Here is a 22967-nt window from a genome sequence, read left to right as displayed (position 1 = left end):
CTTGTCAGGTTTCTGAGATTGTTAGGTGCGAGACTTTATGTTGTCAGACTGCGCGGTCACCCGTGCAGGCTCCGTCAGATTGGCCGGGTTTTGAAGTTGGCAATTGGGGTCCGGAAAAATTTTCGAAGGTTCCCTATACGAAGTGCAAGTTTTTCTGCTTCTTTAGAAGTGGTTGTTGTGTCGTCAGAACGCCGAGCTCTGATTGGCTCTCATTGAAGAATAGTGAGTACTTCTCAAAGCAAGCTGCCTTGAGGTCTACCCATTATACTTCAATCAGCGCTAATCAGATCTCGGTGTTCTGACGTTACTATAACCTTTGCAAAAGATAAAGACGAAATTTCGTGCCGCATTGCCACAATTATGGAGAGTAATACCCCCGTCAAACGTGCTAATTAAGTTCACTTCAACACAGTGCATTTCAACTTTAGCGTCATTTGCCTAATGTGCAGCACGGCTTTGTCTCGAAGAACACACTCGCCTTTAAGCGAGTTTGTTTCTTCTTTTTATCTTATTTATCTTCGCTTGTCATGATCGATCATAATCATCCAATGGGTGTAAGTATTGTCAATTTACGTAACGTTGTCTTGTAACGTGTCTTTATTAAAAAAACTGAATATACTGTGACAGGTAAGCCTTTACTGTAACACTCTAGGTGTACAATATAACTCTACCCCTCGTTCTTGTCATCATTTATGAGTGACACTAATTTACCCCGTGTTGCACCGAAACACTTGAAGTGACATTCGGTGAACTGAAGTGCACTTAGTTGAAGTGCACTAAATTAGCCAGTCTGACAGGGGTATAACCCAGGTTTGTTCCTTACGTTGAGTCATTCTTTTTTGTATCCTAAAATAACAGAGCTTACATGTTTTTAACATAGACAAAATACTTTTCATGAGCTTACACTATAATCTGACCGGCGAGATAGGTTTAGTAGGTTGTAGTGTGTCCATCATAGGAACGTGCTCTATGCGTTCCAAAATGTGATGCCTACAGCCACTGTTATACCGCTTATCATTGTACGAAAAACAGTCTGCAGACGTGTTCGAAGCAAACCCGCTTAATTCGAATATTTATGAAGCAAACCCGCTTAATTCGAATATTTGTGAAGCAAACCCGCTTAATTCGAATATCTGTGAAGCAAACCCGCTTAATTCGAATATCTGTGAAGCAAACACGCTTAATTCGAACATCTATGAAGCAAACCCGCTTAATTCGAATATCTATGAAGCAAACCCGCTTAATTCGAATATTTATGAAGCAACCCCGCTTCATTCGATTATCTGTGAAGCAAACCCGCTTAATTCGAATATCTGTGAAGCAAACCCGCTTAATTCGAATATCTGTGAAGCAAACCCGCTTAATCCGAATATCTGAGAAGCAAACCCGCTTAATTCGAATATTTATGAAGCAAACCCGCTTAATTCAAATATTTATGAAGCAAACCCGCTTAATTCGAATATTTATGAAGCAAACCCGCTTAATTCGAATATATGTGAAGCAACCCCGCTTAATTCGAATATCTGTGAAGCAAACCCGCTTAATTCGAATATCCATGAAGCAAACCCGCGTAATTCAAATATTTATGAAGCAAACCCACTTAATTCGAATATCTATGAAGCAAACCCGCTTAATTCGAACATCTATAAAGTAAACCCGCTTAATTGGAATATTTATGAAGCAAACCCGCTTAATTCGAATATCTATCAAGCAAACCCGCTTAATTCGAATATCTATGAAGCAAACCCGCTTAATTCGAACACCTATGAAGCAAACCCGCTTAATTCGAAAATCTGTGAAGCAAACCCGCTTAATTCAAATATTTATGAAGCAAACCCGCTTAATTCGAATATCTATGAAGCAAACGCGCTTAATTCGTGCCGCCAGTGAATACTTCCTATTAGCAGTATGAATGCTAATTTAGGTTTTTGGGTTTAATTTGAGAGCAGGCTTTGCGCTTGTCCAACAGACCGATCTCACAGCTGGTTGTATTACGCCACCGCTGCTGCCGTGCATCGTGAGAACTATAGCCTTCTTGCACGCGCGACAGCCGCGTTGAGTACCTGCGCAAGCAGAGCACTAGGTGGCAAGAGCTGTGTGGTGAGTTGGCACCGCTTAGTGAGATAGGTATATGTAAGGCATTCACTGGATGCTATATTTGAGGGCGATATTTAAAGCGCACGCTCAGAACGAGCTCACATAAATAGGCTGCTAAGACCGGCAATCTTGATGGTGTAAAATGCACGTTGCAAAGGAAGTGTGGAAGCTCGCCGTCACGCGATTAGCAGTCACGCACACAGTTATGGCCGCCAGTGAATGCTCCCGATTGCTATCGAAAATCTGTCGTATGGTCTATTACTTAATGTACTGCTTGTCTGCTCTAAAGCAAATGACTAATCGATAAAATTCGCGAACAATGCAACTAATGTTTGCACCGTATTTTGCTGTATTGTCGTTATTCCTAATCTATGACCAGACCCACTAAACACCAAATTATCATCAATAGTTTTATGATCTCTCAGAGGAGGTGACTTACCAAGTAAGTATCACTTCCGCCGGTGATACTTATTCCAAGCTCGTTCCGCTCCTTCCTGAGCACAATCGTCGTCTCCACAAAGTCCTGCACCGTGCTCAGAACTGCTGCGAGGACAAACACCAGCGTCAGAAATCGCGATCAAAATACCGCGCCACTAAGGTACTAGTTCCACTTGAGCGACAAGCAGCAACAACCGACACCGATCAACCTCGAGGTCGCGCAGCGTGCCGGCGATGTCATCTTTGGCAAGCTTGCAATATCTCGGTGATCGCAAAGTAAACATGAGTGATTGCAAACCTGCCAAACATACTTTCGCGGGCATGCTGCCCGCAAAGCATGGAAACCCTGCTGGCACAAGGCCTTCGACAAGGCTGCCCGCATGCTAAATCTTCACTGGCCGTCTCCACCGCGAGGCGGCCAAATGTAAACGGCCATGGAACAAAGCTCCACCATTGGTAAACGGCCGGCGCAAAAGCATGCATGGGGGCTTTTGGGTCGCGGCGTGGGATGATGACAAGCAATAATAGACTACGCGTTGTTGAACGTGCGTTGTGTCATTCTCCGAAGCGGGTAGCAACGAGGGAAACCCAACATCCTAAACAGGAAGTACCCTGAAGTAGGGCCTTCTTTCGGCGTACGTTCTGTCAGTTGGCAAACGACAAAAAGCAACATACGCCATAAGCCATAAGAACATCACTACGTGGCATCTGACAGCCCATTGGAAGTGCACTCGACCAGGATCGGATAGCTTTCCACCCTTTCATAGTTTACTTATATCGAAGTGCTCGCTTTGAGTGCCGCAAACCATGTCGGGGAAACGTGATCCTGCTTATTCAGACGTCTCCATCCGCCTCGGTGCGATCATTTGCTGCTGCCATGGCAGGCGAAGACATCTGTCCGAAGTATAGGAAAACGACGCAGAGGGACCTATGTAGTGGATCATCCGAAGGGATCTCCACACCATTAGGTATGACACATTCAATTCGCGCGCACAATCAAAGTAAAAAACACCTAAAAAAAGCTCAGGATCATGACGGATTTGCGGTGCGTGATTGGTTGTTTAACCGGTGATATGCAATACGACGAGCGCAGTGACAATACAATTAACGGCGAGTTGTTTTGGTGGCGCCCTCCTATGGTTCCACCTTGTGACGTCATTACCTTGCGAACAACAAGTTCGATGGTGTATGTAAATAGCATGGTGGAAGCCTGAAATCATTGTGCTCTCAAAGGAACACTGCCAACACCGTCGAAATTAAAGTTTTTTCATTCCTCTTATTTCCGTCGATGGCATACCCTTTCCGACGTCATAGTCAGCTTTTGGGCCAATCATGGAAGGCCGACCACAGCGACGCTTTCGGTCGCGCACGTCGCCAATTTAGGAGCTGATTGATTGGCTCGAACCAGTCGTAGCGTCGGCTACGGTTGGATTTAAAATAAAGCGGAATATAGAGCAGACAACTAAAGAAACGCGGTGCTTGACCTATTATGTAGGGTGTCCAAAGTCACCAGGCTCGATCTAAAATGGACCGTTAAAATGGATGCCTGCAGGCACACATTTTTCGTCAAAGATGTATTTCACAGGTCGGTTTTATCTTGTAAAATTACAAAGCGTAGCTCTCTTTCTGTAAAAAAATAAGGCCAAGAAACTTGGTAGGGTCAATGACGGGTGGCAATGCAGACGACGAAGTCGAGTAGTGGGGCCGGTTTTGCGCTCGTATTGATAGATGGCGCTACCTCTATCCAGACTGCTCGCGACCACAGTGGTTTATTAAAATGAACATAATAATCTTGTAATGTAACTTTGGTTAAAATATAAATCCGGACAATAAAAGCAAAACTTAAAGGAAAACAAAACGCGTTTGCATAACGACGGCGCTTTTGGTGTCAACGGATCTCGTCTGCTTGTCGTCTGCTTTCCTTCGCTGATCGGCTACATTTTCGGACACTGCTCCCGACGCCATCTATCAATACGCGCGCCAAACGAGCCCCACAACTCGACGCGGTCGTCTGCGCCGCCGTATGCCGTCGACCCTGGCAAGTTTTTTGGCGCTGTTTTCCAGAAAGGGAGCTGCGCTTTGTAACTTCACAAGAAAAACCGACCCGTGAAATACACCTTTGACGAAAAGTTACGATTGCTACATGCCGGCGTCAATTTTTGCAATCCCTTTTAGGTCGATCCTTGTGACTTGGGACACCCCATATATTAACGCTTATTTCTTCGCAATTACCGTATTTTCCGGACTATACTCCGGCACCTGAGCCTGGATCACAGGGGCAGATTTGGGGTCAGAAATAAAAGTTGTTGCTAAGATAGTCCGCGCACTCGTTGCATAGTGCACACGCCGTGCGTAGTCCGCACTTATAGTGCTCGGTCCTAACGTCAGGTATCATAACCTTAACAAAATGACTGCTGTATTAGCGCACAGAGAAATTTGAATCATACATAAATCAACATTAATATACTTCGTTATTTATAAAAGCATTCGCGTCTTGTCACAGTGCGCGATCTAGAAGAAAAAAAACAAAAAAAAAACAAACAAATCCTTGTATGGTGCGCACCTGTAGATGGTCAGCATTGGGTAAAATTTAAACTTTTAAACGTGTACCGTCCTTACACTATTTACCGGGAAATGCGGTACTCTTTTGGCATTCTTTGCGGCTAATGCTGCAGCCTGATTGGTGGTCGGGCGATAATGAGATGCTGAAGACTCACAACGCCCTGTGTTTATTAAGTTAAAAAAGGTTCATTAATTCGTTAGAGTGTTGAACGAGGCCACATCAGGTGGACAGACGTATCCCTGTCGGCAGTCGGTTAGTGCGTGCCATTTAGGACGACTGACTCCGGGCTATATTAAGATGATGAGTTGAGGTGCTATACTCAGGTCATTCGCTTGGTACGGACGTTTTTCGAACCCACAAGTTTTAATGTCCAAGAAGAAAACGTAAGCATGCGCACGAAGCGATTCACGTTCTCAGACGTGCTCGGGACGCGTACGATGTAATGCTTGTTTGTGTGGACTGTTCCTTAGCATTGGAGCAGCTTCTGCTGCTTTCAGTGAAAACTTAAAACGCTTGTATCAACGTCTTTCTGTGCTTTAGTAGTCACTGATCTTGCGATATACCGGGTGCGCGTGAGATCAAAAGTGCCCTGTCTTTTCCCGTCTTTCCTGTTTTTCGCAGAAAGCTCAAACTCCGTGAGAATATGACGCTATAGCGGTTGGGGTTGAACGCGGAAGTTTGAGAACATGACGTCCCCCGGATGAAAGGATAATTCAGAAAGACAACATTTCTTTCTGAACCGAGGTCCACTTAAGCCTAATATATTGTCAAAACAAGAACTGACACTGTGAACGTTTGTGGAATTTACAGGTGCAAACAGTCGGTAAGAAAAAAATATTAATTTCTTTCTTTCTAAAATATGTTACTGAAATAGAAGCTACAGTCGCTCACAATGCCATTTATTGTTTTGACATTATTGGGCTTAGGTGATAGCTTTTCACAAGGAAATGTCATTCTTCTCACTTATCTCTTGATTCAGAGAACGTCACGTTCTCAAACTTTCGCGTTCAATCCCAAACCGATAATTTATAAACCCAGTTCGAAAAAAAAAAACTGCAGGGAAAATTGTTTTACAATTTCGATGCTACGTGAAACGTTCTTACTTTAGTTCTAGTAACCTCCAGGCATGCCTTCTCGTGCTGAGCCTTCAGATGTCCCCACTCCTCTACACACATTGACTCCATCCGATTAACTCCACCCACTCCTCTCCACCCCTCTGGCTTTCACCAGGTGAATTTAGCGGGGAAACTGAATTTATGTACAGGTCACGGGCTATAAAGTCGCCTGACATCATTTTACACGCTAAGTGTAGCGGGGAAACTGAATTGGCGTTGAGGTTACGTGACGTCAATTTTCCTGCTAAGTTTAGCAGGAAAACTGAAGTAATATGTGACGTCACGGGCCACGGCTTCACGAAATGCGGCTTTTAGCGAAATTCGGGGCAATTATAGACAAAGAACGTTTTAGGCTTAAACACCAGTTCTTTTTTTTTTTTTTTTTTCAGAAACTCCCTGTTTTTCGATCTGCCGCAAGCTAGAATCACCTGCTGCTCACGCATCTCATTACTGCTGCGCAGTCAATGAGCCTGCGTCATTGGACAAAAAAATCTTCGACGAACCAGTCACCAAAAACCGAACAAAATAAGCCACGCCCCGTGTTCCTTAAGCTGTTGGCGACCATTGGAACATCTGTGAACACCTCACTTTTACATATAAGGTGAGAATCACGTGAAACACGCTTTTGCAACATCCGTATTATAGATGTAGGTATGCTTGTATGTGAATTTGTCCTGGCAGGTGTTTCACATGTATTTACACAAACAAATACACAGACTGAAAAAAAAGTATTAATAATATTACGTTAAATGTAGAAGAAAAAAAAAACACTTGCGCTAAATATAGCGGACACGTTTCCAGCGACAAGTCTAGAGGTGGTTAAACGCCCTATAACACTTTCTGAGTTAAAAAAAGAAAAAAAAAAGAGGAAATCGCCTCTGCTGAAAATGTCGAAATCGAGGGAGGAATTAATAAATTTGAGAACGTGACATACACGCAGGCTCTTAAAATCTGGGTGTGTATCCTTCCTTTCTTTTTTTTTTTCTTTTTTGTTCCTTCTTCTCGGGTTTTCAAAATGTTGAAAGTACACCAGTTCGCCTGAATCTTCTCTGCTATTTCTACCAAAAAAGTTTTTGATTTTGTCCGCAGCGGGTGACGCCCGGAATATCGCGACTAGCCGCTTTCTCTCGGGATTCTCGACACCTGTCACCGTCAGGCGCCTTCGGGTGAGCCGAGAGCAGACGAGACCCTCTTTGTCTGAACCGCTTCTGCGAATAGGAGCTCCGATGCGTGACGGGAAGCCATTGGCGTGCACACTACAACCGAAACAATAGCGCGAAGACCGAAAGCGAAAGCTAGGCACGAACGAAGTTTGACACCTGGCTTTTCCCAATGATGATCCGATCTTCCCGAGGGAAAAAGTCAGACGTATTTTCTTTTTTGGGGTCGAAGCCGTTATTAGGGAGGTTTTGCAGCTGATCTCCCACGGCAGAACAGGCGTCCTCCACATTTAGCACCGCTGCTGTTCTACTAGCTGCAGGATGGCGGCAAGCAACACGAAACTCCTATAGCGTCATCAGACTCGAATAGGAACAACATTTGAGGACGCTGTAAATACACGTTTGTCGGAGACGCCTTCCAGACAGCATAGTTTAAAGTAACACGTGCGAGAGAGATCGCGCATGTAGGGCAGAAGATGGACGGCGCGTACTCCGGGGCAGGAGGGCGTGCCTTGGCGAGAGCCTGTTGAGGTCGCATGGTGGCGCCGCCTCAATGGAGAGCAGCAGGGCCTCGTAGACGGAGTCAGCGTCCGCAAACTTGAGGCTCTCCGTGTCGGCCATGCTGCCGCGCCGGACGCACATTCGGCTGAGAAGGGAGGGAGAGCAGTAAGAACATCATAATAAAGCAGAAAGTTGGGACTCAAACCAGCTGATGCTGGTTGAACAAAATGACGGCAAAAACTAAGAGAGAGAACGCGAGAGAGAGGGAGAGAGAGCAGGAGGAGGAAACGCGAGCGCGTGGGTACGCTAGAAAGCCAAGCTCTCAACGGAATGATTAGAGGATAGAGGCCAAGCTAGAGGCCTTTCTCTTCCCTGCACATGTTCAACGCGTAAAAACGCGAAACGCCGGCGTCGGGCCCTTGGCGTCCGCGTTCTAAAGCGCGCGACGACCGCAGTGGAATAGCCTCCTATATACTCACAAAGCCTGGCAGGTCGTCACGAAAAGCGGCCGCCGAAATGGAAAAGATGGAGCGGCAGGCAACGAATAGGAGCCACGTGACTGGCGCCCCGCTGCGGCGAGACGCCGAAACTCACTTCTGCCGAGCTAACAAGTGTGTTTCGGGTTCTCGCCGCTGCAAAAGCAGTGCGCTGACGTCCAGGTTACCCGAGAAATGGCTCTTTGATGCTCTATGCTACCTGATCCTCGCGCTCCCATTCGGTGACCGGGCCCTCTATGGCTCCGTCGTCGAACTTCCAGGCTTTGTGAATATAGAGGAGGCTATGATTTAATTTACTCATATGTACGCTTCGAACATGGCTGCAGACTGTGTTCGCGTGACAAATGTGGCGTCATACAAGGAAGAAACACACCTCAGACAGTTTCTGCAGACTGTCTTTTGTATGATGTATTAGCAGCAGTGTGACCGCGACTTTAGAATTGCGATAGAAGGTTCATCCCCGGTAACGAAAGAGAAGTGAAATCAATACGTCACTCAATGCAAACGCACCGTTTTCTTTTTTGACGTTATGGAAAAAAGCAACATCTGTTAGCGCCCTTTTGTTACTAGATTGCTGCCTATAACTGCATCGCGACCATTAATGCCAGTCGCCATTGTCCCATTAAACCGCGATCAACACTCCTGATACATCGTACAAAAGATATTCTGTATACACTGTCTGAGGCGTGTTTAATTCCTCGTATGACGGTCAGCTTGGTCATATAAAAACTGACTGCCGACATGCTCGAAGTATACGTATATGTTAAGGAAACCTGATTCGGACTTGCTTGACTTGTGGGCGTTGGTAATTATGTCGTCATTTCTGCAGGAAACAGCGTGTTTTTTGTGCGATGGACTGAGCAGCTCAGTGACTTCAGCCGTTAAGCTGAGCAACTCTTTTTTATTCTTTTTTTATTTCCAGCAACTGCATCTGATCTACAAAGTCTGATTGGCAGAAGATATCCCAAAATGATCAAACAAATAATAGACGAAAAGAAAAGACAGAACCGAGATTTTTTTTTATGGCGTTTTCGTGTCCCCTTTCATTTCATTTTGATGTTCTATTTTTTATTTGGTTTCACATCTCGTCATTCCTATAAATTTATCATTCATATAAATTAGTCATTCCTATAAATTTTGCAAAGTTTTTATATGGCGCTTTGAAGAGCTCTCTGCAGCAATTTGAGAGGTATACGGTCGCCAGCGCGCAGCTTTAAACTGCAGCTCTGCATTTCGCTTTGCAATTGGATAGAAAAAAAAAAGAACATTTACCGCGGTTTTTCCATGTAACAAAACTCAAATAGACCAATATCACCCCCAGTTTGGGCACGCCATTGCTGACGCAGTGCATCTAGGGAACTTGATTCTTTCTGCACATGCCACAAGCTCGCTGGAGCTCTGCGCGTGCAGATCACGAACAGTTTCGTGCTCTGCCAATCAGTGTTGTACGGAACGGCGCTCCAAGGAACGACGTTCCCGGAACGCGTTCCTTTTAGAAGGAACGAAGGAACGCCGCCGTTCCATTTTCCGTCAGTGGAACTGGAACGGGAACTCGTTACATTTTTGCTGGAACGGAAAAAGGAACGGCGTTCCCTTTTTTTCGTCCAGTGGGGTATTTTTTATTTTATTCCTAAGAAAAAAATTTTGAAAAGTATGAAAACAATATAATTACTAAGAGCAGGGTCTCTAACTTTTTTCTTACTTATCTTAAGGTCTATGTTGTTGGGTTTTCGCTTTGTAACAGTTGGGCGCAGGAGAGCTAGTGGACATTGATTCTTTTTTTTTTTTTTTTTTCAGCGCCCAAGACTGCGGTACAAAAAGCAAAACTTTTAGTCAATGGGAAAGTCATAAAAAGAAGGACGTCTCAAACTCAGCTATTTTCTTTGATTACACAAATCCTCGTTCACCTAGTAATCTAAGGCCGACTACAGCCATCACTGAGCTTCCACTAAGAGACCTACAGTTACAACAAAAGAACATGTTACCAGACATAGAACGCACTCTTGTAACCCGAACATTGGTCACTTGAAAGATACACGAAAACTTACCTTTATTCTCTCTCCCCTAGTTTACCACCTTCTAATTGAAAGAACGAATTTAACCTTCAAAAAGAAAGACGTGTAGTTTTCACGATTGACCTTCTAAAAGTCCTACCATCTTCTTCACTTGCTCGTCTTGAGGAAAACAACATCGAGAAGCAACTGTTGTTAAGTTCGAACACGGGACTTTGTTAGATTGAAACGTGTGAGGTTGTTGTAAAACGATCGTGCAATGTGGGGTAGCAGTACATTTGGTTCGTCTGGATCGCCCCCCACAAACGTGAATATGGACATCAAGAAATTACACCTTGTTTCTGCTTGTTTTCTTCTCTTGGGGCCCTAATCTGGACACTTGGCGAAACAGTCTGCGAAAAATCCGGCGGCCGTGATTGGCCGACGCCACACTTGACCTTGGCGGCGGCCAATCATGGTCGCCTAATTTCTCGACGACTTTTTCGCCAAGTGTCCAGATTAGGTCTTCTAGTGTCCTTCCATCGCGGCATTCACATTTGTATGTTGCCATTTAGTGGGATAAAAACATAACTTTGACTTAATTACATATGATGATCAGCAAAATAAAAATGTAACGCGTATGTAACAATACGTTCCATTTTTCTAACTGTAACGGGAACGAGTTTCTTTTCCACAGATGAAACTTGTAACGGAAACGCGTTCCAAAAAACAAAAGGAACGAGGAACGAGGTTTTGTTCCTTTTTTTGAGGAACGTGTACAACACTGCTGCCAATTACCTCCTTTGAACTAAAGTTATGGCGGCTTCACGCACGCGCCGAACGCTTGGTGAGATCGGTCTATTACCCATAGCCCTAAACGCTTCTCAGAAAACAAATTAAAAACAAAAGTACCGCTTATTGCCTGTGGAGCCTTCAAAGATGCTGGTGTGAACCGCGAGGGCAGAGAAATTCCCTGACCATGGATTTTATACCAATTCGTTTTTTTCCGAATTCTGGTGATACGCAGAGCCTACTTGTTTAGTTTTCTTTTAAGCTGCACACAGTCTATGGAGGTTATGAACTTGTTTTTTCATCTACCCTCGTTGACATCTGGGTGCTGTTAATACCACGTTGCAGCACAAAACAAATATTAAAGGAAGCATTAGAAAAGTCGCCATATCAACGAGATACTTACCATGGAACGCAGCTTTCGCTGACCGTATTTACGTATATTCCGAGTAGGACTCGGAAATAAAGAAAAGGGCACACCACGTAAAATAAGCACGCGGCGAAGTAATGAAAGCAGACAATAAAAAGAAAGCTGTGGGAACGCATTGAAGAAAGAAAGGGAGCCAATACATCACGCTTTCACTTATGTCACTCGTCAGACTAAAAACACAAGGTGGCGCAAGTCACCAACCATTTAAATGGGTTCTGCCGCATTCATCCATCTATCCACTCGTTTCTGTCTGAACTCTTTCTTTGTAGGGAAAGAATCGCTTTAGGCCCTCCTCTCAAACAACCCCGACGGATCTAAGGCAATGAATACTCCATCTTCGTCTGCCACGAGTCGACGTATCCACGAGTGGGCATTTATATTGGGGCCCCCGAGTCGCCTGTGTGGCAACTCGGGTTGCTCCCTAAGCTGACAACACGTTGGAAGCTACGTGCTCTTTGGACCAGTCAGGTGTCGATCTATCGCCTCGTGATCACGCTCCCCCGCATTTTCAAGCGCAGAGGGAGAGGTCAGGCAATACCACCTATACTCCCATTAACCCTCACGAACCGCAGTAAAAAAAAGTCCGGCTTCTCGTGGAGCATTACTGAATTACTCCTTTATGTGGTGAATTAAGTCATATATGCTGGTGAATTTTAGATTAGCTGCCGGTTGTTTTATCGAGACGTAAACGTTTATAACGACAAAAGCAGAGATTTTTCCTTCGACAAGCAAAACCTGTAAGAACTACTTTCTGCGGCGCAAGATTAATGCGCAAAACTTCCTATTGTTTTTGTTAATGTGACAACGAGTACAGAATAATACAAGCCTACGAACATCTTCCTCTTCCTCTATGATACGTCGCCACAGTGGGTGTCGCCAAGGTGGCAATCGAGCCCGATCCCCGACGCCGAGCGTTCTTCGACGCGTTGATTGGACACGAGTCACAGCCGAATGCTGACGTCACACTCGTGTCCAATCGGTGTCTTTGCGCTCGTTTTCACTGGGATGACATCAAAATTCAAGTGCACGCGCTATGATTTATTCTAGGTGGCGTTGGGTGAGGAAATGAAAGGGAGGTGGTTGATTGGCCATGGCGAGCGCGTAGCTTTCCTCGCACTGTCAGTTTAGGGCCGAAACCAAGTGGCCAAGTGGACGAGGCGACGCAAGATTAAGAGCGGGCCTGACACTGCCGGTCTGAAGAAGAACGAGGAATGTGCGCAATCTTTTACGAGTCGGGAATTAGGGACGAGGTCGCTGCGCCCTTGCGCAACGTGCAAAAAAAGAAAATGGTCAGCGGAGAAAAAAGAAAGAGAGAGAGAAAAAATCGAATTAAATGAAGAAACACGGGGCGAACCACGGAAAAAAGAAATTACACTGTTTGGTTTTATTGCGAAAATAAATTAGGCCACGAAGAACACTTAGTATTCGCCCGAATGTAGCGCTAGTGGTCCGGGCCAGATGCCAAAATTTCAGAAGTAACTGTTATCTCATTCCAAGGTTATAGTCGATTTTTCGGAAATTTTCAATGGGAAAAATGGTGGCCTGCGAACTCCACGACTGCCTGGGGACAAATGGCGTCAACTATCGGGAATGGACCCCATTTTTACATTAAAAATTTCATAACACCCCTTATAACTTTCGAATAACCAAGTAGTTCCGAATCTTCGGAACCTGGTCCGCAACCGCTTTGCGTAGAGACTGGGCCTTCGGCAATGCGTAGTTTCTTTTGTAGTATCAAATCACCGTAATCCTTTTTTTTTTTTTTGCAAACACGTATTTTTGGAAACGTCCTGTATGAAAGATTGCGTACCAATCTAACGGGCGTCGTAATGAAGTCAGTCATGGCTATCGCCACCCTTATCTAGTATACAGCTGACAAAAGCGACCCGTGTGTCACCCAAACACGGAGTGATCGAGAAAGGTCACGTAGCGGCAAATTCGATCTCCAGGGAAGCCTACCTCAACGGACGGGCGCTTTAGGCCGCTTTTAAACAGCGACAATTAAAAACAAAAGGCCGAGAAACAGAAGTTAGCTCCAATCTGTTGTAAAAGTAATTTTTTTTTATATATACGCAAAGAAACTGAGAAAGAGGAGAGGAGAGCGTGCGGGCACGTCAAAATGCCGAGCACTGATTGAAAGAATTAGCGGGTAGAGGCAAGCAGCGCCTACCCACTATTCTTTAAATCAATGCTCGCTGCTATTATGTCCCGTGCGCCCTCACTTCCTCCTCCCTCTCAGTTTTGTTCTGTATAGTATGCTGTAACAAAATAATTGTCTCCTTTGACACTCACACAGTATCTCTCCTTAATGATGGGGTGTCCTGATGATGAGGGGTTGAGACACGGTGGGGAGACAGACATTTACGTAACGCGTTACTGGTAACGAGTTACTTCTAACTCGTTACTTTTTTCGGTAATGAGATGCGTATTTCACTGTGCGGCCCTCCCCGGCGGCGGATCTATTGGCGCTCACAGGTGGCGCAGGTTCAAGTTCTGCCGCGCCCTACCTCCTATATCATGTTACTGCGAAGGTTGTACACTGATCTGTTGGCAAAGTCGCTCCCGTTGCTTCCTTTACGTCACGTAGACGGAGACGCTAAACGCAGGGTGTTAAAACAGGCACCGCGAAGCATGTTACAGGGTGGCGCACCTCGATCGCTCCGGCTCATGGGAAGTTTTGGGTCGGTTGTACGAAAATGTATTAGGAATTTTCCCTTCAAGACTACCGTCGACCTCTATGCTGTCAATGTGTCTTTTCCTGACAACCCCGTAGCATTTTACGCTTTTTAATAATAAGGAAATTGCGAAGAACGGGTATGTGCACGCCCCATTTATGGCAACCGCGTTTGCGTCAATTTGACCACATTTCTCGCTTCATACCTTATGATGTGTTTGCAGACTTTGTTAGTGATATTATAAACGTTAGTTTCAGAGGGTTTAAAGAACATTAAAGATGGCCTTTTTGTTTAAATGATTTCCAAAATAATGCATTTTTAGTTCAATGCCCCTGCGTGAGCAATTCTTGTAAATTTCTCCAGCTAACCAGGACAACGATATTTCACGCAAGGGTGAAACATATACAGATAAACACACGAGCACAGTTTGAGGACCTTAGATTTTATAGATACGGAGAAAAATCTTTAATCCAGAGTGTTATTGCGCATTGTGCCGTGTTTGCGATTTTTTTCTCAAAATAACTACCCTAATACTCGGTGATTAATACCTTTTGTCAATCATTCCTATGCCTAATTTGTCAGTGAATATTTATCGACTCGTAGCCAGAACAGGTTTTTTGGGGGAAGCCGCCCGAAATGTCAACATCGCGCGATACGCAAAAAGCGCACGTGACTGAGAGGGTGCTTAAAAGTGTTTTTCGCAAAGACAAAATTATTTTTCCGAAAACAAGGATTGGGTTTATTTTTCTGGGCATGAAGCCAGCAAAAATATATTTTTTCATCAAAATTAAAAATGGTCACCGGACGTGGTTGTTCGATCATATCTGAAAACGCGCAGAGGTGTCAGAAGTGCAAGGTAAAACTGATCAACTGAGTAGTCAATCGGTGAGAGCTGTTGGGTTCTATGTACCGACGCCGAATTTTTTTGGCTTATGCTACAGCGTAATGTACACTGTAGCCCATCTATTGTCACGTGTGTATATATCTATAGTATACTATACCAGGCGCGTCTGCGAAGGCTTTCAAACCTCCCTAAAATATGCTGTTCGAGGTAAAAAGAAACTAATCCCGGGAACGAACTACCAGCCTTGGCAAATCTCAAGGATTGCCAAGACCACACTAATTAGCAAAATAACTAACTAGTAGGTACTAAATAAATTTTAAGAAAGTAAAATATAATCATTCTTATGAGAAACTTGCAAAGCATTATTGAAAACTACTAAATCAAACCCTCTAGAATTGATATAGCCTCGGCGATCCACAGTCTATCAAATGCAATACCAAATCCGTCCGAAAATACTGTCCTTTATTCAAGCTCGTTGACAGAATATCTCCTTTTGTAGATTTATTTTTTAGAAGTAACAGTAGAATCTTTCGGAAACTTTGTTCGGTGAAAAGGGAATTAAAGAAGAAAGACGTGATGGTCCATGAAACTGACAAGTATGGAAAATTCTCTCTACTGCCCATGGATAAGTTTCGTGAAAAGTCTGACATAGTGGTTGAGGGCCTGTTCAAGCAGTTTGACGGTAACTTAAAACAGATCAAGAAGGAAGTCGTCCGCATCCTCTGAAACAGTGCATTTTCGTCGCTGGCCTCCAGGTTGGACGTATCTCAAGATACACTTTTGTAATTATATTTTTCTTAAAATATCATAACGTAGAGCTTCCTCTCAAAGTCGTTGTGAATGAGAACGGTACGTGGCAGAAACAGGTTTCATATTTTCTTCAGTGTGCTTCTCGAGTTTTTGAAGTCGGCAATCCCTTAGCCCTGCATTGTTCAGATAACTTAGTTACTCAATTACAGACCTTCCATGGGGAGCAATTCACCATATTCTCGATGGACATAAAAGCACTTTACTACTGATAAGAACCTAAGATTTTACTCCGTCGCGTTAGCCGTTTTGTCGAGGGCAATCTTGTTCGCATTCTGTTGCACTCTAGAATCACCATGTCTGATTTTCTTAAAATGTTTGATTTATATTTGCACGCAACCCTCGTTGGATACGGGGAACGGGATTTCATCCAGAAACAGAGAGTTTGCAGTGGTTCGGAAGTGGCCCTAGTTCTGTCGGAGATTCATCTAAGTTATCTGGACCTTCAGCTGCATGCTCTCCCTAGCGAAGTTCTTAGGCGATATGTAGACGACGTCCTGGTTTGCAGTACTAATTCTACGGTGGCAGCATCACTAGAGAAGGCTGTATGCTACAGTGCTTCAGAGTTGAAGTTTTCTATTGCAAGACCGAGCAATGTTGTGTCTACAATTTTAGAACTCAATTTAAGGAACCCTTCCAGTTTGTGTTATCAATAGAGAAAACCAACATCAAAGCCGCTGCGGACATTCGATTGCCGTCATTAAACAAATGTTAAGGCCGTCATCGTTCGGAATCTTGCCAGTAATGCACCCAAAAAGTCCTGCTCTCATTTGATTGGGTCTTGACTACAACACCCCTTTTACTGTTTTTCAGCGACTGGCTACCCTAAGGTTTTCGCTTGGAAGCTTTTGTTATTCCTCGCTTTATTTATTAATAGGCTCCAGGATATTGTCAAACCAACAACATGCGTTGTACCCCTTCTACGATCGAATTTCGCATAACCTTAAGTCTTTTGCTAACAAGTATGGTGCGAGCCCAGTGTTCAGACAGGACTTTAAGTTGAGTGTAATAACCCCGCTTGTGTCTCCGCGACTGGTTGCACAAAACACTCAAAGAAAAATAAGTTTGTTGCGTGTCGCGAGTAATCGACAATTCTCCGTTTGAGTGTGGCCTATGTTACATAAAATAAACGAAGCACTCTTTGAACGATTGCCTCACCGAGCCTAAACGATGTATCAAGAACATGGATCCGTACTCGGAAGTGTCAAAGCGTGCAGCGGAATGTAAGGATCGTGCACCTTTGTGTCAGTAGACGTTGGTGGTACTTATGAAGAGAAACTAATATAAACACACAGTAAAAAAGTCTATAAATATTATGAATCATAAAAACGCAGTAAAAAAACCTTCCCTATGTTTGGACATAGAACTTAGAATGTTCCTCAAAGTTTGATCGCCTTGTTTTTCAGTCGAGCTACACACTCCGTCATACCGCCACGCTCGTCGGCGAGCGAGCACATGCGTGGCCGAGTGGTTACTGCACTTGACTCTCGTGCGGTAGCCCAGGGTTCGATTCCTGGAAGGGCCGCGTCTTTTATCTATTCTTTCAATTTAGATTTCTGGTAATTTCGAAAACCGTGCTGCTTGTTCTAGGTTAGAATGTTCTACGCGCCGAATCTTCTAGGCCGATCGTTCCAGAAGTCCACGCGTGTACAAAAGGGACATAGCGAGCCGGAGTCAGTCTCGCTCCAGCGCTCGATCCTGCTGCTTCGCCGACATCGATGCCTGCGACGCTAACTTACTTCTATTTCGTTTTGGGCACAAGTTAGCCTAATTAAACGTTTAGTTACTTCAATTGTTCTTCGCCTCATCATTTGTCATTCGTGAAAACACCGTACTTTTTTTTTTTGTGTTCGAAATTATCTTTTTTTCATCTCGGTTCTACCGACCTAGTTTGGGACTTCCTTTGATAAGCGAGAGGCACTCCTCTATTTTAGAGTTAATGTTGTTTTTGCGCTTTTACAAAGGGATAGAGTTTGGAAGAAATGATTCGCTCTCTGTATGTTTCACGTTTCTTATCGGTGCTCACTGCCCTTTCGTGTTTCTGTGGGAAAAGATTTTCTTTCGTTTTTTTTCCTTCTTTCATGTCTGTATTGGTTCTTCAAGGCTATAGTAACACCAACTTTTCTTAGATAAATTCAGCCGTGTTTGAGATATGTGTGTTTGTCCGTCCTTTTTTTTCCCAGTCTCAGGTGTTTTTACTATGTAAAATCAGCTATTTTTAGACAAGTATAAGGTAGGGGCAGCGCCTTATGGCTTTTCGCTAAAAATATCAATTTAAACGCGTTCCTAAGTTTTGGCTTCTTATTTTAGCGCATCTCCGCGCCCGCGGTCCTGCTTCGCTGTGGCCGAGATGGGCAACACCAGAGCCGTATATGTAGAGAGTTTAGTCAATGATAGGTGCGGGCAGAACCAGGGTGTGCACCAGACTCGGAAAGAGGGCTTGGCATGCTCTCTTCACCAACCAGAAGCCGAAAAGAATCCACTAGTGGTGGTAGCGAGAAACAGTTCTGATCAAAGTTCGTAATGGTTTTAATAAGCGCGTAAGAGTGAAGTGTAGTAACTCTTTGTGGTTGAAAATAGGGTGCACGTGTTGTTTTGATCATGATCATGCAGAAAGATGTAAGAAACGAATGCGCCGCTCAACTCTGTTTTGCTCGGACAGAGTGCGACAGCTCGGACGGCAGATTCTCGGCCCTCGGCGCTTGGCGTACGGATTATGTCGACCGTTCCGCTAGTCGCACTCTTCCACCATAATTTTGTATGAGCGTAATTGAAACGTCACGTGTACCATATTTTCAGTCATCGAGAGTTACTCTAATGCAGTTATCAGGTTTGTTTCTCGCGACCACCGCCAGGGTATTATTTCCGGCTTCTGGTTGGTCACATTCGAATTTCGGAAGACGCCCTGGAACACGCCCAGCCCGCTTTTGGCCCATGGCGCCTCCTCATTTGTCTCCTATACTTTCCAACGAATGGCCAAACTCTCTACATATACGGCTCTTGGCAACACACTTGCGCCCTACTTCCCTCCATCCTACGAGGGAGGCAAGGCGGTGGCTTCGCGCCGCGACCACCGTGAAGCAGGTCCGCGGGCCCAGCGATGAGCTTCGATAAGAAATCGAAAGATAGATATGCGTTTAAACTGAGCGGTTTTTAGAACGCCCTAACATGCTGCCCCTGCCTTATATCTTTCTAAAAAAAAACACGTAGATTTAGTGGTTTTCTATGATGCCTAGCAAGGTTCTGTAGTGGAACCATATATATAGTTTCACAATTTCGATATAAAAATTCATTAGTAAAGCTTTATTAATAATCTTGTTAACTCGTATGTTTTTGCAAAACTTTACGTTCACCAAGGCTGGTAGCTTATTTCCACAAAGAGTCTCTTTTTAATTAGAACAGCGTGTGTTTAGGAATTTCGAAGGCTTTCGCAGAAACAAACTCCGAAGCGCTGAAGCATTATAAAAAATACAGCCTTGTATTAAAGAAAACAAAAAAACAACTTGTTTGTGTTATATAACCAGGAAAGGCTGTTATATAAACACAAAATCAAGTTTCAAACCAAGCAAGATTAAACTCAAAATCACTTTTTTTAAAGTCCCCTAGACCAAACCGGCGGTTTATAATGAGCTCACCATAATTTTGGAGAATCGCCGCAGTTAGAGCAAGTTTCCGTGACTCCTCGAAGACGCCCACGTCGTGGTCTTCGTTACGTCCACACCCTCACCTCCGACTCTGCCTGTGAAAACGAAAAGTCGAACAATAAACGAACCGCCACAGAAACATTACAAGAGTACCGGAGTAAATCGCTTTGTTTTTATAAATTATCTCGAATATCAAGGCTCTTGCGCAATGAAAGATGCTGTTTTGTACACTTGGAAACGAGTAATCATCTTTTTGCACTTTGTAGTCGGGGCTTCTTTGTAGGTTGCCGACGCAATCAGCAAATAACACAGTCAGTCTCGGGATACTACCAGTCGGGCCAAACAAACAGAGTAATAATTTAGCAATAAAATAAATAAACATCAGCTATTACGTGAAAGTTGTCTGGGAGACACGGGCAGAAAAAAAAAGACACAACGTCAAGATTTTTTTTTTTCTTTTTTTTTTTTGATGGAAGCATTTATGGCACAGCTCGACTCTTTGGGTTTTTGGGGCTCTCAAAGAGGGTCATCTCATTTGCTGGGTGTTTACAAAATCTGAACTTGTTTCTGCGTACACCCAGGCGGTTTGATTGTGTGCGTACACCATAGCACACAAGGAAATGGCCGCGTATCACTGTAACCTGATTCCCCCTTCCTTGCATCTCGAAGTAAGTTTTTTTCCTCTTTGACTAAAGGCAGTTTGCTTCCGGTCGAACACTTTCAAATCAAGAGTCGGGCGGCCGGCGACTCGAATGCTCTTACGACGATTACAAGGCGTCTCTTGTTGACAGACGTGCCAGTTCTTATATTCAATCAGTTTTAAGTGAGACTATTCAGTGAGTTGTGTATTTGTTTTGAAAGTTGCGGTTCTGGGTTTATACTTGATTATTTGTGCTCGGATCCTACCTTATTCTTTAAAAAGTCGTGCTCTTACAGCCTGCATTATAAGATGTTTGTTTGTGTTTAATTGAAAAGACATGTAATCACGGTGATTCTAGTGAATTACAAATATCGAAATACAATTAGACATGAATAATACAATGGGAGTAGGGACAACCAGCAAGTGAAATGTCCTGAGCGTTGTCCTTGCCGAATTTTCCTTTTTTTCCTGTTCGTTTTACAAATTAAGTCTGGAACTAATTTTGTGACGAGAATAATCCCCGGGGAAGGGGAACAAGATGGACAAAGGACAAACACAAATCTCCAAACACAGCTAAGGGACTGGTGCGCGACCGAAAAAAATCTGCCTGGTCCTGGTAGCGAACCAGGGACCTTTCCATTTCTAGTGGAACGCACCAGTCACTTAGCTGTGTTTGAAGATTTGTGTTTGCCGTTTGTCCCTCTTGTCCCCCTTCTCCAGGAATTATTTTCGTCATTCTTGTCCCGCTCACGTGCACCTTCGCATTGAATTGCATTATCATCACTAATTTCGTACATTTTTATCCATGTTCGGTTTTGGGTTTGTGTTCTTCACGCACGTTATTCACATCCTCAGCTTCTAAGCACGCGCAAGAAATAAACTTTAATCCAATTTGCGTCTTTGTCACGAATCCAATGCGGGCAGAAATTGAGCGAGAGGAGGAGATCCGAGCACGCAGGGACACCAGAGAGCCGAGTTCTGACTGGAATGATTAGTGGGTACGTGCACAGCTACCTTCCTTTGTCTCTACTGACCCGTTGAACGCGTTCGAACGCGAACTTTGAAAGCCGGACGCCTGAGTCAGGCTTTCAACGTTCGCGTGAGTAGAGAAGTGACAAAGTTGGATTTTGTGTGAGTGTTTAAGTTTTCTTCAAAGCTGTGTGCTGTGCGCGAGAAGGGTGCCACTGAGGAACAGAGGAAAATATGGCAAGAAAAGAAGAGACAGCGAAAAGGCCGGTTGTGTAGAGCGGTAGAAGGTGACCTTCAGGAAGATAGGACAGACGCCGTCTTCAAACCTGGCGCTTCGAAAGATCCCCATCGACATGGATTTCCGTTCTTCCCAACGACGGGCACGGAAAGAAGACGGCCGGCCGTGAGTGGTGTAGACGAGAAGTAATGCGGAAAGCAAGTTCGTCTGCTTCTTTTGCAGGTTTTGTGGTGACGTCAGAACGCCGAGCTCCGATTGGTTCTGGATGAAGAGCAGTGGTTAGACCTCAAGGCAGCTCGCTTTGAGGTTTACCCACTATCCTTCAATCAGAACCAATCAGAGCTCGGCGTCGTTCTGACGTCACCGCAACTCCTGCGCAAGAAGCAGACGACTTGCTCTCCTCATTGAGTCACGTATACCTTGAACTCCCGATATCCACGGGCTATGACAGTCACTCTTGCTTCATGTAAATAGCTTTTTCTCTTCATATATATATAAGGGTATTTTCTTATTTTTTCTACGTTTTATTTTACCTTTTCTTATTTTATACTGAATCTCAAAGTGACTCCTGTTTATCCTTACCCATTGTCCTTAATTGAGGAAACGTTTTTACTTTTGGGATCTGCACACGACTTTTCTGTCGTAGATATATGACCGCCGGTTACTGGATAATGACAATGGAACAGTGACAAAGAGAAGATTGCTTTTAACGCACCAAGTGGGCACTATCAGTGAAAAAAGGCGTATAGGATTGGTTAAGAGTTCCGCCATTTTTCAGCGCACCGCGGATGCAATATTGACCAGTGTTCTTGAGAAAACATGCTACATATATCTAAATAATATCATCATCTTCAGCCGGAGTTCGGATCACCATCTTAAAGATATTGAGACTGTCCTGAGGCGACTACAAGAAGCAGGACTGAAATTAAAACCCTCCAAATGTCAATATTCTAAACGTTAAGTGAAATTCCTTAGACACATTTTGTCAACAGAAGGGGTTCGGCCAGATACAGGAAACACACACTGTGATTATAAAATTCAACGACCGACGCCAGTAAAAAAATGTTCGCCGATTTCTCGCTCTCATTTGTTGTTACAGATGTTACATGCCTGATTTTGCGGAAAAGGACAAATCTTTTACTGCGCTCATGTAAAACAAGGTCCCTTTCAACTGGAGCGTAGAAGCTGAAGCGGCCTTTGATGTTCTGAAACATGAACTTACACAGGCTCCTGTGTTGATTTTCCCGGACCTTTCGAAATCGTTTATTTTGAAAACGAACGCTTCTTAGAGGGCACTGGGAGCCATGTTGGCGCAAGAGTTCGAGGAAAACGAGCACCCTATTGGCACATTCCAGCAGGAAGTTCAATCCGGCCGAACATAAATCTGCAGAAACAGAATAAGAATGTTTGACGCTAGTCTAAGCACTCAAGCATTTTCGGTGTCACTTGTACGAAAGAAAGCTCAAGATGATAACCGACTGAAATTGCTGGTGAACGCCCGTGACCCCAATCATCATTTATGACGTTAGAACTTGCGACTGCAGGAGCCTAACGTTGAAGCGGAACATC

At 44.2% G+C, this 22967-nt stretch overlaps 1 protein-coding gene across 1 annotated transcript in view; it reads right to left on the bottom strand.

Annotated features, from left to right (window-relative positions):
• LOC8032287 (inaD-like protein) overlaps positions 1-7994 on the bottom strand; it is a 38894-nt gene extending 30900 nt beyond the window's left edge. Inside the window, exons 1-2 of the mRNA XM_029976165.2 lie at positions 7865-7994; positions 2537-2640 (exon numbers count right to left, since the gene is read on the bottom strand). Of these exons, the coding sequence (XP_029832025.2) occupies positions 2537-2640; positions 7865-7994 (234 nt within the window). The remainder of the gene's footprint in view (positions 1-2536; positions 2641-7864) is intronic.
• Positions 7995-22967: the final 14973 nt, after the last annotated feature.

Source organism: Ixodes scapularis, unplaced genomic scaffold (genome assembly GCF_016920785.2).
Source record: "Ixodes scapularis isolate PalLabHiFi unplaced genomic scaffold, ASM1692078v2 PGA_scaffold12__126_contigs__length_90152505, whole genome shotgun sequence".
Lineage (NCBI taxonomy): Eukaryota > Metazoa > Arthropoda > Arachnida > Ixodida > Ixodidae > Ixodes > Ixodes scapularis.
Note: the sequence above shows the minus strand (reverse complement) of the source record. Positions and strands in the feature narration are given on the sequence as shown.